The sequence below is a fragment of the Volvox carteri genome (genome assembly GCF_000143455.1).
Source record: "Volvox carteri f. nagariensis unplaced genomic scaffold VOLCAscaffold_43, whole genome shotgun sequence".
NCBI lineage: Eukaryota > Viridiplantae > Chlorophyta > Chlorophyceae > Chlamydomonadales > Volvocaceae > Volvox > Volvox carteri.
This window is the reverse complement of record NW_003307586.1, coordinates 9,352-22,099: the sequence shown is the minus strand read 5'-3', so window position 1 is coordinate 22,099 and position 12,748 is coordinate 9,352. Positions and strand designations below refer to the sequence as shown.

The window sequence follows — 12,748 nt, the reverse complement described above, 5'->3', positions numbered from 1 at the left end:
GCCTCCTCTACACACTCAAAAACCAGGGCCCCACGCAGCCAGCAAGGCAAGAGATACACGGAGGACCACGGGCCTGAGACGACACACCACAAAAGCCGAATACGGATGCACAGAGAAGACCAACACAAAGCGAGTACTCGCACACTGGTCCTCGAAGGCCAGCTGTTCAACTACCACGAGCAACGAGCAACGAACACTTCCCGAGGGTGGCCACCACTACCTCGCCGGTCCACTCACAAACGAGGCGAAACTGGTCCGCACGTCAGTCTCCTCCTGGGGGTTGCGGGCTCTCGGATGCAGCCCAGCGCGAGACACAGCAAAAACACCTATAGCCGCGGGGGGGATGACAAGCCAGCACGGCGCCCCCCTATAAAGCCCGGAAAAGGCACGGCTCACAGACGCCGCCTGCTCCCGCTTACCACACCGAAATCCCTCCCCTCCTGACCCTGACCGGCCGGGACCAGCAACACCTGTTCTCCACCTCTAAACCACTCTCCTCCACCGCTTTCCCACCTCCTCTCCACTCCCGCAAGCCACCTACGTGTTCTCTACTCTGATGCCAGACAGCACAGAACCCATTCCCCTCACTCCGACGGGCCCCAATTCCCGGGGAGAGGGCAACCACACGAGTATACAAAACACACACAGCCCGGATCCCCAACTCCCCCTGCTAGACCACGCTCAGGGCACTGCCCTCTCGCCCAGCCTTCCAACTGCCCAGGGCCCTCCCTGCTCTCCTCGCTCCCTCACCCATCCCTACTCCTGGCTCTCTCACCCCCTCCCTCACTCTCCCTGCTCCCTTTCCGGTAAGACCTCGACCCGACTCTATCACGGCTATTTAGGCCGTGATTTCCACCGGTGCTGCGCACCGCATCCGTTCCCCCACGACCGCCAGGATGGGGTGCTGCGGCCCGACTCTGTCCCAGCCGTGTCTGGGGGTCTCCAGCATTGCGAACGAGCGCAAACGCGCCCAGAAGTCTGCCACCGCCCGGGCGCGTGCGCGGGCCAGTGGCGAGGCTCCTGTTGCGCCCGCTGTTGCTGCTGCTGCCACCGCCTCGCCCCCTCCCGCCCCTGCTTCCTGCGTTGGCCCGTCCTCCGCTGGGGCGTTTAGAGTGGGTCCTTCTTGCTGCATTGCACCTCCCGCCGGGGTGAAGAAATCTGTGATGGCCCGCTGGCGGGATCTCTGCTGCTGGGGCTGCCCCATCATCTGTCGCTGTCGCTGCTGCTGCTGCTGTCCCGCCGTTGCTGTCGCCCCCATCCGTCCCTGTCGCCGGGTTGCTGCTCGGAGGCAGCACCTGCCGACTTCCATGGCGGATAGCGCCGCTAGGGCGATCACGTCCCAGGGGCCTTGCTCGCACGCGGGTGGTGCTTGGGCAACCCAGAGCTGCTGTCGGGTGGTGGTGGCCCCTACTGTTGTCTGAGTGTGTGGCAGGTGCCTGTCGATCTGCTCCCGTACGGCACGTGCGACTGGACATTCCCAGAAATGGTGCAGACGCGGTGGGCAGGGTCGGCCGGCGGCGCCCCCATAGGTCCCACACCCGCATGGCTCAGTGGGCACCCGGGCTAGGTGCGTGTTGCCAGGTAGGGGCACGCCATCCACGGCGAGACGCCACATGGTCTCCTTGTTCTCATTCTCCCAGCGCACCCCATGCCACAAACGTGCCAGGGTTGCCTGAAAGCGGCTAACCTCGGCAGAATTGTCAGGCTGGTCCTGGGCCTCGGGCGTGTTCAGGGCCTCATGCATGAAGTCGGTCATCAGGCGTATTCACCGCTCGTCCACATGCCCGTTCTGCAGCTGTGTCGCTAGACTGACCGTTAGGCGGCGGAGCGGCACAGCGTCCGTCGCCCCAGGGAGGCGCCACCCCAGGCGCCCGATGATCATAGCCATCACTTGTGCGCAGTCTGGCAGTGTCGCTGCTGGTGATGGTGGCTGCTGCTGGGGCCCCTCCTCCTCCACTTGTTGTTGCTGTCGCAGCCTGATCTCCACCACGTGTGCTGCCGCCAGCCAGGCCGGGCTGATGTCGCTGTGCAGGGCTCCAAGAGCTGCAAGGGCGGCATCCTTGTCCTGCAGCTGGGCGGGGTCTGTGGCTGGGTCGAGGTGCTCACGGGCCCACGAATGCCAGGCTGCTCCCTGGAGGGTGGTGGCTTGGCTAGTGTTTACCGCTTCCCACAACCGTACTAGGTCCCCCACCGTGCGCAGTTTCCTGCATGGTGTCAGTGCTGCGTGGTATGCTTCCAGGCCTGGTCGACGGCTGTTTAGGAGTTTCTGTTTAGAATGTAACATGTTAATGTCAGCCTTTCGCGGTCCATCCTTGTCATTTTCTTTCTGCTTCTTGAATTATCCATCGCGTTGCACAGTCTTGCACGTGTCCTTGCTGAATTGTGATGCCAACCAGGTAGATATGGCCACATATGGAGCCATACGTCAAAGGGAAATGGAGTTCCCTTTCCTCTCGCGATTTGAGAAGAGGCACGTGTTGAAGACCTATGAAAGACACAGCCGTCATCAACTCACTGCAAGTGGTGCTACCCAGTCGTAGCCTGTGCTACGACCCCCGCCAATACTTCTGCAAGTATGGACTTCCGCCTGAGGCGGCGTTTACTTGTAGGCATCCATGTCAGCTTCCCGCTCGCCGTCTGACCCAGAGGTCGGAGCCATAAGATCTGACAGAAAAGCGGCAAAATAGGCAGTTGGAATTCAGTTAGTTCCAGCAAACTTGTCCAGCAACCGCGCCAAGCGAGAAAGGAAAAATTAGACAGAAAAATGTATCAGTTTGGGCCCAGATTTAAGAAGCGGAATACAACACACCGCTAGCAGAGCTTCGGTTCTGATTGGTTGCTGTTGTAGACACGGCTTCTCGCTCAGACTGTCTTCCAGTCCTCATCTCTGTATGCATCTTGGCACTTTGGAGGTCTTTGGCACTGCTGGTCTGGCTTCTCCTCATGTGCTGGTCTTGCAGTATCTGGAGTCGTCTCCAGGCGCTTGGTTGCCACTCCCGTGTACTAGGTGCTGATTTGCCAGCATTTACCAGTTGTTGTCTGGAAGCCTGGTTGCTGCTTCTCGTAAGGTATTGGGTTGGCAGCACCTTCATGTCGCCTTCAGGGGCCCTGGTGGTTGTTTACCTTTGAGGGCTTGGTTGGCAGCTCCCTTGAGTCCGTTCAGCATGGCTCCCTGCTGCATGTAGGGTGTGCACCTGGTAGGCTGGTCAGGGCTGCCTCCTTGTCCCCCTTGTAAATTATGCATCCATAGGGTGCAGCTGCCCCCGCCGCCACCACCTCCCAGCTGCTCTGGTCACAGGTGTTACTGTCCTGCTGTGCCACCCGCTCCTCGCTGTCCTGTTTCCCCACCCAACACCTCCGCCCCCATGGCTGCCGTCAGTGCTGTCACCACCAGTAGATCTCCACCACCCATGCCTCGTACCATGCAGAAGGTGAAGACTCTTGGTGTGCACTTCTGCAATGATGCTGCTGTGCAGCCCGTGGACTTCAGGGGGGTATTCCCTGCCTTGTTGTGGGTAGCTCGCCTTCCTTTCACCACCTTCATAATGGTGGCTGTGTCAAGCTATGCTCTCAGCAAGGTCCTGGATTTCCAGGGCCACCTGATTTCCAGGGTCTCACTGCATGTGCAATGGTCAATCATGTGCTTGGCACTGTGGCTGCAGTTGTCGACTGGGCCATGATGCCTGCCCAGCATGCAGCCACCCCGCATGCTCGGCTTGTGGGCATTAGCATGCATCTTGATCTCCTGCGGGGCAGTAGGGGGCTTTGGCCTTCTCCAGCTGGTGCCACATGTACATGCTCGGCATGCAGTCACTGTAGTGCAGTGTCTTGCAGGTGCCTGCAGCCTCTTCCCCTCCAACGCCCCATGGGCTGCCATCCCATTTCAACTCCTTCACCACTGCCACACCCTGTGCCTCCACAATGGGCAGGTGCTGGGGTCCACATGAGCAGCAGGCTGGGTGCAATTCAACACATTGGACCACCTCAACCCTGCTGCCATGTTTGGGCTCTTGTGCTACTCGACACCACTTTGGGGCAACCCTGCCCTTGTCATGCTGTGGGGCCTCACACCATCAGGGTCACACCATGGTGCTGGATAGCTCTTGCAGGGGTACATGCTACACTCATGGATGCACAGCACCATGGCCCCAACGTCTCCCCCTGCATCACCCACGGCTGCACCATCACATTCAGGCAGCTCTTCCTGCATGGAGTCCTGGGGTACAGGGAGCTGCACACCGCCCTCAGTGTGTCGTGTGCAGGCAGCAAATGACCTCACCACCTTCCTCTCCCTACTGACAGGCAGTTGGGTTGAAGCGGCTCAGCCAGTTCTCAGCGGGCCTTCTGCCCCCCCCCCCTGAGCGGGATGTGTGGCGTGCTCGCTTGCTGGGTTTGGAATGGTGGCAAGCTGCTGGCTCATTGGTGCACATGCTCAGCTTAACAGTCAAAGCCGCCACTTGGCTTCAGCTTGCGCCTGACCTTCACCACCTCATGGAAAAGCACATGGCCTTCATCGCTGATGCATGTGTTGACCTGCCCGCTCACCAGATGCTCTGGCCCTCTGGCTTGGCTTCACTCTACCTTCCAGAGTCCGTCGCGGCTGCGGCCATATGTATATGGAGAACAGCCATATGTATATGAAGTCCTTCTGGAGACTTGCCATCCATGGCATTGCAGTACTTTCCATGGTAGTGGGCCATGCCAGGCAATCAGGAGTCCCCATCACCCACTGCCCTTGTGGGGTGGTGGTTACAGGGCAGGGTTTGTGCTGGGTGTAGTGCCACCTGTTCTGGGACTGTATTGTTGTGTGGTCGCTTAGGGGAAACTATGGGCGACATTGTGGGAATGACGACTGGCACTGAGGGCATGTTGTTCTACCGCCATCACCTATGGTTTATCATATCCCCCGGATTAGCACTCGCAGGTGTGGGATGTAGTTGCCCTGGTGAACCTGGCGGCCTTGGAACGTGGCCATCATCACATGTACCATGATTGGGATTCACGTACTGCCCTCTCTCGTGCTAAGTTGGTGCGCATTGTTTCTGAAGGCTGATTTTGGGTACATCTTGTGTTGTTCGCGTTGCTGGGCATTCCCTCACGGAAATGGGCCTGCTGATCACCCGATGCTGGCATGCATGTCCAGTCATATTGTCTTTCGGGGATCCCCCAACTCTGCCTCCCCATCCCTGCATGCATGACGATGTACGACGTGATCACTGCTGTACTTGGCTGTGTGATGTGCACTCCCCGACCTGTATTGTACTTATATGATGATGGTGATCCACTAATGGTGATACCGCAAAATAAGGCGTTTAAATATGGGGGCCCTGGTGAAGCAGCTGACCGCGTTTACGAAGCATGTATTGTTGTGGAAGGTGCCAAAGTACGTCGGTGAAATATAATGTGGTAGGACTGGAGAGAATAGTGTAGCAGTATAATGTATTGTGAGTGCAGCTGAAGCGTTACAAGGCGTTCGGTGCACGGGCGAATTTACGTGCATACCTTTCATCGTGGGTGCAGAGGGTTGCAGAGATGGGGGATTGGGGGCAGGTACTGGTCAGGCGGGATGGGGAATAGGGTTGACGACGTCAGGATGGGATGTGGGGCCCAGGGCGAGGATTAGGGATTAGGCGTGCTACACTACTTTTGGGATGGGGATTGCTGTCGGGGGTGAGGATGGGGATGGGATCCCTGTCTGAGGGATGGGGATTGCAACCTTGACCAAGGAGGGGATTGGGAGCCCTGGCCAGGGATGGGGATGGGACCCTGGTCGACAGGACGGGGATTGCAGGCTTTCGCAAGTTTAGGATGAGCTCGCTGCCATAGGATTGGGAACACAGTTGGAGGATTAGAATTGGGTGTTCTGCTGTAAAATGAGGCTGCAGGTGCAGAATTGGGAATACTGACAGGACTGCAAAACAGGCCAAGGATGAATGGTTTAGTTGTCCATAGTTGCTTACATGGAAACTCAAACAAACACAAGGAAGTTCTGCTTGCAAGTCGCGTCCCATAGCAAACCAAACTCAAACACAAGGAAGTTCTGCTTATAAGCCGCGTCCCATAGCAAACCAAACTCAAACACAAGGAAGTTCTGCTTATAAGTCGCGTCCCATAGCAAACCAAACTCAAACACACGGCCTTGGCCATCTCTTCATTAGTCCTGCGCTTTTTCTCCAGCCGTGGTGACGCATCCTCGCCCAACTCGTCAGCGGGCTGTGCAGTCGGGGCACATGCTGCTTTTGCAAGCTTGAGGGCTTGGAGAGCTTTAAGGTTCGGGGTGAGGGCCCTCAGCGACTTGATTGCCACCTCGGAATCCGCATCCGCCAGCCGTGCGTTGACTTCGACCTCTGTGCCAGCAAGGAAGACAGAAAGCAGGCGGTGACAAAACAGCAAGTTTGCACCTTTCGTTCAAAACAAAACCGAATGGAGTCGGCGTCACAGGCAGCGGCTCACAAAGTCGGTTACATGCCAGGGTCCCAAACTTCCATTGGTATGGGTGTAGGCATCGACCTAAAACAAGACCCATTGCAAAGAGCGCAAGCGTCGGATAAAGTATACCCTGTAGTGGTTGGTCAGTCCTGGTCAGTCCTGTCCAGTCCTGTTCAGCAAGCGGTGAAACCAAATTAGGCTGAAGTGGCTCTTACCGCCAGCCACGGTCTTCACTGACGCCAAGTCCACCAAGCCTTCTTCAGACCATGTTTTGGCGATTGCGGCATCGGCCGACTGCCCGATGGGGTCCATCCCAAGCGTTTCCACGATGACTTCGGCCATGTCCCTGGCGAAGCCCAACCCCGTCAATTTTGCCAGCTTTTGACGCTTCTGCAGAAGGTTAACACCATTGGGAAGAGAACAGGCATGGAACGCGACTTGGTGTAAATGTGAGAAAAGTGCACCATTGGTGCACCCTGCCAGTTCTTCAGTCAGACGCAGTCCAACCCCGTTCTTACCTTGTCCGGCCCATGCACATCCACATCCAGGGCACCATCGGGTGCCATTCTGGAAGAGATAACAAATGGTCGTCGGGCTGTTACTAGCTTGCGCTTAACAATGTGGGCGTCTTCCAAGACGAAGTTTGGGACACTTTGAATAAGACCCGAACGAAATCTGTATGCAATCTGCAGACCCTACTGGGGGACAAGTCTGCAGGAGGCGTATCAACATGCAAGACGTTATCAACAGCAAGCCGGTTTGGGGGTCCAAGTACAGCCTGTCACGCTGACTAGTTGGACAAGGCTGTATGCTCTTCTGCGTGAAGGCAGAATGACTTCACCAGGAGAGCAGCAAGAATGAAGTCGCCACTGCGACCCAGTTGTACGACAGCACCACAGAACCAGCCTTAGAAGCCCCGGTCGCTTCGCTCCGTCGCATCTAAGCCAACAAGCCGTTATCAACAGCAAGCCGCTTTGGGGGTCCTGGCTCAAAGTGAGGCCCACTCTGGAGTTAGTTGTTCAGCTTTCATGTACTTCCTCAAACAAACTGCTTCTCTAGTACTGTGATGTTTTATTGGTTATATTCATGCAAACTGAGCTGAAGTTGCAAGGTGCGAAGATGCTGGCCGCATTATGCCGCACCGCATTCCCAAGCCAGTATGCACAACTCTGAGAAAATTTGCAGTCTTCATTGTTTTGTTGTGGCACAACTCCACGTATCTCTGCACATTAGTGCATAGGAGCAATTCTTGCGCAGATGTCCAAGTCGACTCAAAAGCATTCCAATTGGACTGTCTGGCTTAATGTAATGTTATCAGGTTGTTTGTCGTAGCGCTTTGGCGCACCCAACGTGGAATGTTGGCGCCGGACTGTGCAGCTGAAGACCTATGCTATGGGTGAACCAATGGTGCACCCGTTCCTTCGCCATCATCAGCACGTTCCCAGCCATGGACTTTTTGACAGAACACCCTTGTATGTTCTGCCATTCTAAGCACAGCATTATAATTTGTTGTTGTGGCCGTCTATCGAACATAACAATCCTTCCCCCTTAGGACGCGCTATTTGCACTAGCAGCCAGTGTGCAATTAGATACGTAGATCTCTGTGATGCGAGTTCCTCCTCAGTCGAGATCCGCTTCAACGAGCGTTTGTCGCTTCAGTCTGCTTCGGAACGAACACAGCCGGGCGGAATTTGACGCTAGAGGAAATAAGCCATAGAGCTAGAGAAAATACCTCGCGGAAATAGAAAATAACCCTGGTCAATGCCCCTAAATTTACGCCTAAAGAGAAAGCCGATATTACAGCACCTGTGTAAATGTAAGGAGTAGGTTTGTAGCTGGCAAGGGATGGGGATGGGACCCTGGCTGACAGCTTTCGGTTGTGGACACAGCTGCAGGATGGGGATGGCCCTGGTCGAAGGGATTGGGAAGGGACCCTGGCTGGCAGGTTGAGGATTGGGGGAACACAGCTGCAGGATGGGATTGGAAACCCTGGCCATAGGATTGGGGATGGGACCCAGGCTGGCAGGATGGGAAACCTGTCTCAAGGGATGGGATTAGCACCGGGCCCCTAAGATGGGAGATGGGAGTCGGTCACCCCAGCCAGGATGGGGGGATGGCTGACCACTACCACCCCCCGGGATTGGGGGATTAGACCGTTTTTGCAACCCTCTGGCGCCACCACAGTTGCCGGTGCCATGAAAGCGCAACCGTCCCGGGACACAGGCTCAGGCACAGAAATAGACTTAAAGGGTTACAGAAAACATAGCTGTAAACGGAAATAAACAAAGCCATGGAGTTTGTCCTGGACCCGAGCCATCTGCTTGCATCACGAAAACCACGCGTCGTGCGACGCAATGCCAGTAAAGTTTGCCATCGTCACAAAACAGCAAAGCAAAACACATATTGGTAAAACAAACAAAAACGGGGATAACGGCTCGCCGGTCAACACCCTCGCTCGCAGTTCAGTTTCTAAAAACACAAAGGGGCTAATGTCTCAACACAGCTACCAAACATACACACCGCTATATGACTACTCCACAATAACACAGTAGTCCTCATCGTCTTCCAGCTGAACCGCCGCCATGCCAGCCGTCCCCGCGCCGATGCCCGTCTCCGCCGGCTGAGTCCGCACGCGTGGCGCCAGCGGGGGCAGGCCTGCCGCCCGGGGCCCTGCCGGTGACCGGCCCACGAGGTCCTCAACGTCCTGGATGAAGCCCTGGACATCTTCCTTACCCTCTGCACTTGGAATCACCCCGAACGCGATGGGGATGCCATTGTCGTGCTGGTCCACCAGATATCAAATTGACAATGTCGGATTAACACTTTTCACGACGCCTCCAGGGGTCGGCAAATGGCGCTGGTACAGCGGGTCCTTCCGTTGTACCTGTTGCAGAAATTCAATTCTATTCTTCATCGCTGGTACGGCAGCCGTACGGCAGGGTGCAGAAATTCCCCGCAAAGGGCAGGTTTGCGCAGTTTTGAAGCTATGAACTTCATCATTAGGTTACCAAACCTTCCATTTTACAAGGAGGTAAACACTAGCTTTGAGAGATTCTCATAACGAACAGTCAATTGATGACCTTGACCAAGGGCATCAGCCCCGAAACGCTTTCAGAATGCTCTGGTGCTGGCTCATTTTACTCATCTTAACTTTAGCTCCGTTCACATGCATCCTTAGTGGCAGAGGGAGGTCCAAGTCCGCGCTTTCACGCTCTGGCAGAGCTGCCACATTGCGCGACGTCTGGGCTGGAAAACAGCGCACTCTTGCAGATTTGTTACCTAAGCAACAACCGGACGTCAATGACCTAGAAGCTCCTGCGGCAGGGCTGGAGGTTGATTCCCAAACTGCTGAAGTGCTTTCACCGCTCCACCATTCACCTTCTCCACCTCCGCCTGTGCCCATACCACCACCACCTCCCATACCCGTTGCCAACGAGGACAATACCGAACAGCAGGCTCTTGGACCCGCCAAAAAACGTCGAAAGGTCGTGGTCCCGTCAGCTCCCACAGGCCCTGCAGAACCCGCCACCCATGCTGACCCTGGGCCCTCAACCGCCATCGCCACCGCTGCTACCAAGATGCTGTCCCGGCTTCGAGTGTCAAGGCGGGAGCTTCAGCCTTTTCCTGAAGGCTGCGAGCGTCCAGAAATTCCTGGCGAGGACAAGGGTTTCCTAGCACAGGCCGGCGGTGAGGAGTTTTCCAGCTGGGCTTACTTCAAGAATCAGAGAGGAACGCAACGAGATGGCAAGGTGTACTTCACAGCAACCTGTTGGCACTGCTCATGGCATCAGAAGAAGGAATTTAACTTAGTCCATTGTGAGTGGGATCGCTCGGCATTCACACACCACGAGAGGGAGGAAAAGCACAGCAAAGCCGTGACAGCTTATAAGGACAAGAGGGCCCAGGAGACTCAGCAGCAGCTGATGGCATCCATAACTCAGATTGGGACGAGGCGTTGATGGCTTTGTTTGGGGCCGCCTATACTGTCGTTGCCACTGGGATGCCATTCAATCACTATGACAAGCTATGTGAGCTCCTACTGTTTGCCAACGCCCCTAACATCACCACCAAGTACGATGATCCTCGTGCGTTGGGAAGGTTCACAGCTTGTATCTACGACTACTACCAAGGCGAGCAGACCAAGCGTCTCAAGAACGCAACGTTCATTGGCATCCAGATGGACGAGTCCACGTGTATTGCTGGTAAGGAAGCCTTGGTTTTTATTGATTTGAGGGAGCGCCTGTGTGAAATGCCACCCAACGTGCAGCTGAGTCCCACGCCGCCATCTGTGTCATCTATGACGAGCCTTCTACTGGCACCATCTTCGAGGAGTACTTTGGGCTTGTGAAGCTATCAGGCTGGACAGGCCGCGACCTGTACGACGCCTGCTCTGGGGAGTTCAGGCGGCGGGGTGTGGACCTGGAGAAGAAGCTCGTGTCGTTTTCTGGAGATGGCTGATCTGCCGTTGCCTCGGAGAAGAAGGGTGTTTTTGGATTCTTTCGCAAGGAAGTCAATAGCGCTTGTTATGGCGTTCACTGCACCAGTCACCGCCTTGCTTTGTGTGTTAAGGACGCCGGCACCAAGCGCAACAGCCCAAAGATGCTACGTGACGCGGTTGCAGCCGTCGACGCTGTTATCCGTGCAGCACACAAGGTCTTCTCAAAATCACCCAAGCGCTGGCTTAACTACCTGGCTGTCCGCGAGGTCATCGGTGCTCTTACGCCTGCTAGGACGCCTCGTAAAAAGCCTGATTGATAGGTTGGGAGGTTATCCTTAATAAAGGCTGTAGATGTTCCTAGTTTTGTGGAAGTTTCGTGCTTCTTGTTCGGCATTATGCACCACACCGTGGGTGTCGTTCAAAGGTGCTGCAAAGTCTTCATGTTGATACTTGATAGTCTTTTAAATGTCTGGCAATACTCGAATTTGCATATTATGCACGGAATGGCAAATGTCGTACTTCAATCCGTTTCTAAATCCAGACGTATGAAACACTCCGACGGGTTAGCGGTGGATTGGCGCGGATTAAAAATTCCTTCATCCGCGACTTTTAATCCAAGTGGAAACACCCCCTTAAGCATATTGATTTTTAGCCTTGTAGCGTGCTTGATGCTGTGTGTTTAAAGCACTGTGTTCCGCGTCAGCGTCCATTTTGCCTGCCAAAAATGGTGAACCACTTAATCAAATGCAAATTTACAATGCCATAAAAACGCAAATGTAGGTAATGCTGTTACGCACTTTTCGGTGGCGGCAAGATTTCGCACGGCATCATCGCACGACCGATCTGCGTCGCTGTTAAGCCAGTATTTAACCCAGTACAAAAATAGCATTTACTGTATAATACATATGACATCTTTGCCACAATTTGTATGGTTAGTTTGGCTTCTTTTCCTTCGCCGTTATCGTTGTGATAGACTGATCCTTGAATCAATACATTCATTAAAGCCTTGGACTGATAGTGAATAAAAAGCTAGTACATGTTGTCATTGTCGGTACAATCGCTGACGTTCAGCATTGTGGTCATGCTCGCCATGACTACGACACACTATGACGGGTGGATCGCGTAAAGTCCGCATTAGTTCGCGTTAGTTCGTGTAACGGTGCGAATCTTAGCGTTAGGTGCGAATGAGCATGCTTTTGTAACGCAAAGAGCTAACGCACGACGGCTATAGAAAAGCGGAAATCGGCCCTCCTGGCTAAAATTTTAAAAAAATTTTATAATTCTCAGATTGCAAAGGTTCATTTGGAAATATAGTTGCGTCGTTTTGGTCGACTTGAACAATTCATCCGTGCGTATGTTGAAACGTTAAGCATACGCGCATGTGTAGCAAGGCGACACGCATGCGATTCCATATACCGATTCATGCGTGTGGGGAGACAATGCATAAAGCAAAGCAATACGCGTCCAATCGCACATCAAACGCACACAGTCCGCAAGGCTATTCGCATGCGAATACATGTTGCGTTTCATGCGTATGAAGGCTGATTGCGTAAAGATTAACGCGGCCTAACATATATGTCGCAACGCAATTCGCATGCAAACAAATGTTGCGTTTCAAGCGTATGAAGGCTCGTTGCGTCAAGTTTAATGTGGCCTAAGCTAACACACACCAAACACACACGATTTACTTTGTTTAATGGCATGACATAACAATTCACATGCGATGTTTTATGTGTTGGTCGCATACTCAGTTCGTTAACCTTCACGCTGTTTCATGAGAGAATAACATGCTTGGCAGCAATCACTCTTCGCACAACGATTCATCATACCATCAGAGAGATGCCAGAAAGGCGGCGGGACATATGCCGCATGCGAACGTGC

The 12,748-nt window shown here is 54.4% G+C and overlaps 1 protein-coding gene across 1 annotated transcript; it reads left to right on the top strand.

Annotated features, from left to right (window-relative positions):
• The first annotated feature begins 8,668 nt into the window (after positions 1–8,668).
• On the top strand, positions 8,669–11,429 carry VOLCADRAFT_106383 (uncharacterized protein). The gene is made up of 3 exons (XM_002954466.1): positions 8,669–10,245; positions 10,371–10,631; positions 10,697–11,429. The coding sequence occupies exons 1-3, from the start codon at positions 9,546–9,548 to the stop codon at positions 10,885–10,887; spliced, it is 1,152 nt and encodes a 383-aa protein (XP_002954512.1). The 5' UTR covers positions 8,669–9,545; the 3' UTR covers positions 10,888–11,429.
• Positions 11,430–12,748: the final 1,319 nt, after the last annotated feature.

What these genes read in the sequence shown, in the direction of transcription:
- VOLCADRAFT_106383 (XM_002954466.1), top strand. Translation starts at nt 9,546, where the DNA reads ATGCTCTGGTGCTGGCTCATTTTACTCATCTTAACTTTAGCTCCGTTC. An exon ending in GGAATTTAACTTAGTCCATT is followed by an intron (nt 10,246 to 10,370) that starts GTGAGTGGGATC and finishes TCCATAACTCAG; the next exon opens with ATTGGGACGAGGCGTTGATG. An exon ending in CGAGTCCACGTGTATTGCTG is followed by an intron (nt 10,632 to 10,696) that starts GTAAGGAAGCCT and finishes CCCAACGTGCAG; the next exon opens with CTGAGTCCCACGCCGCCATC.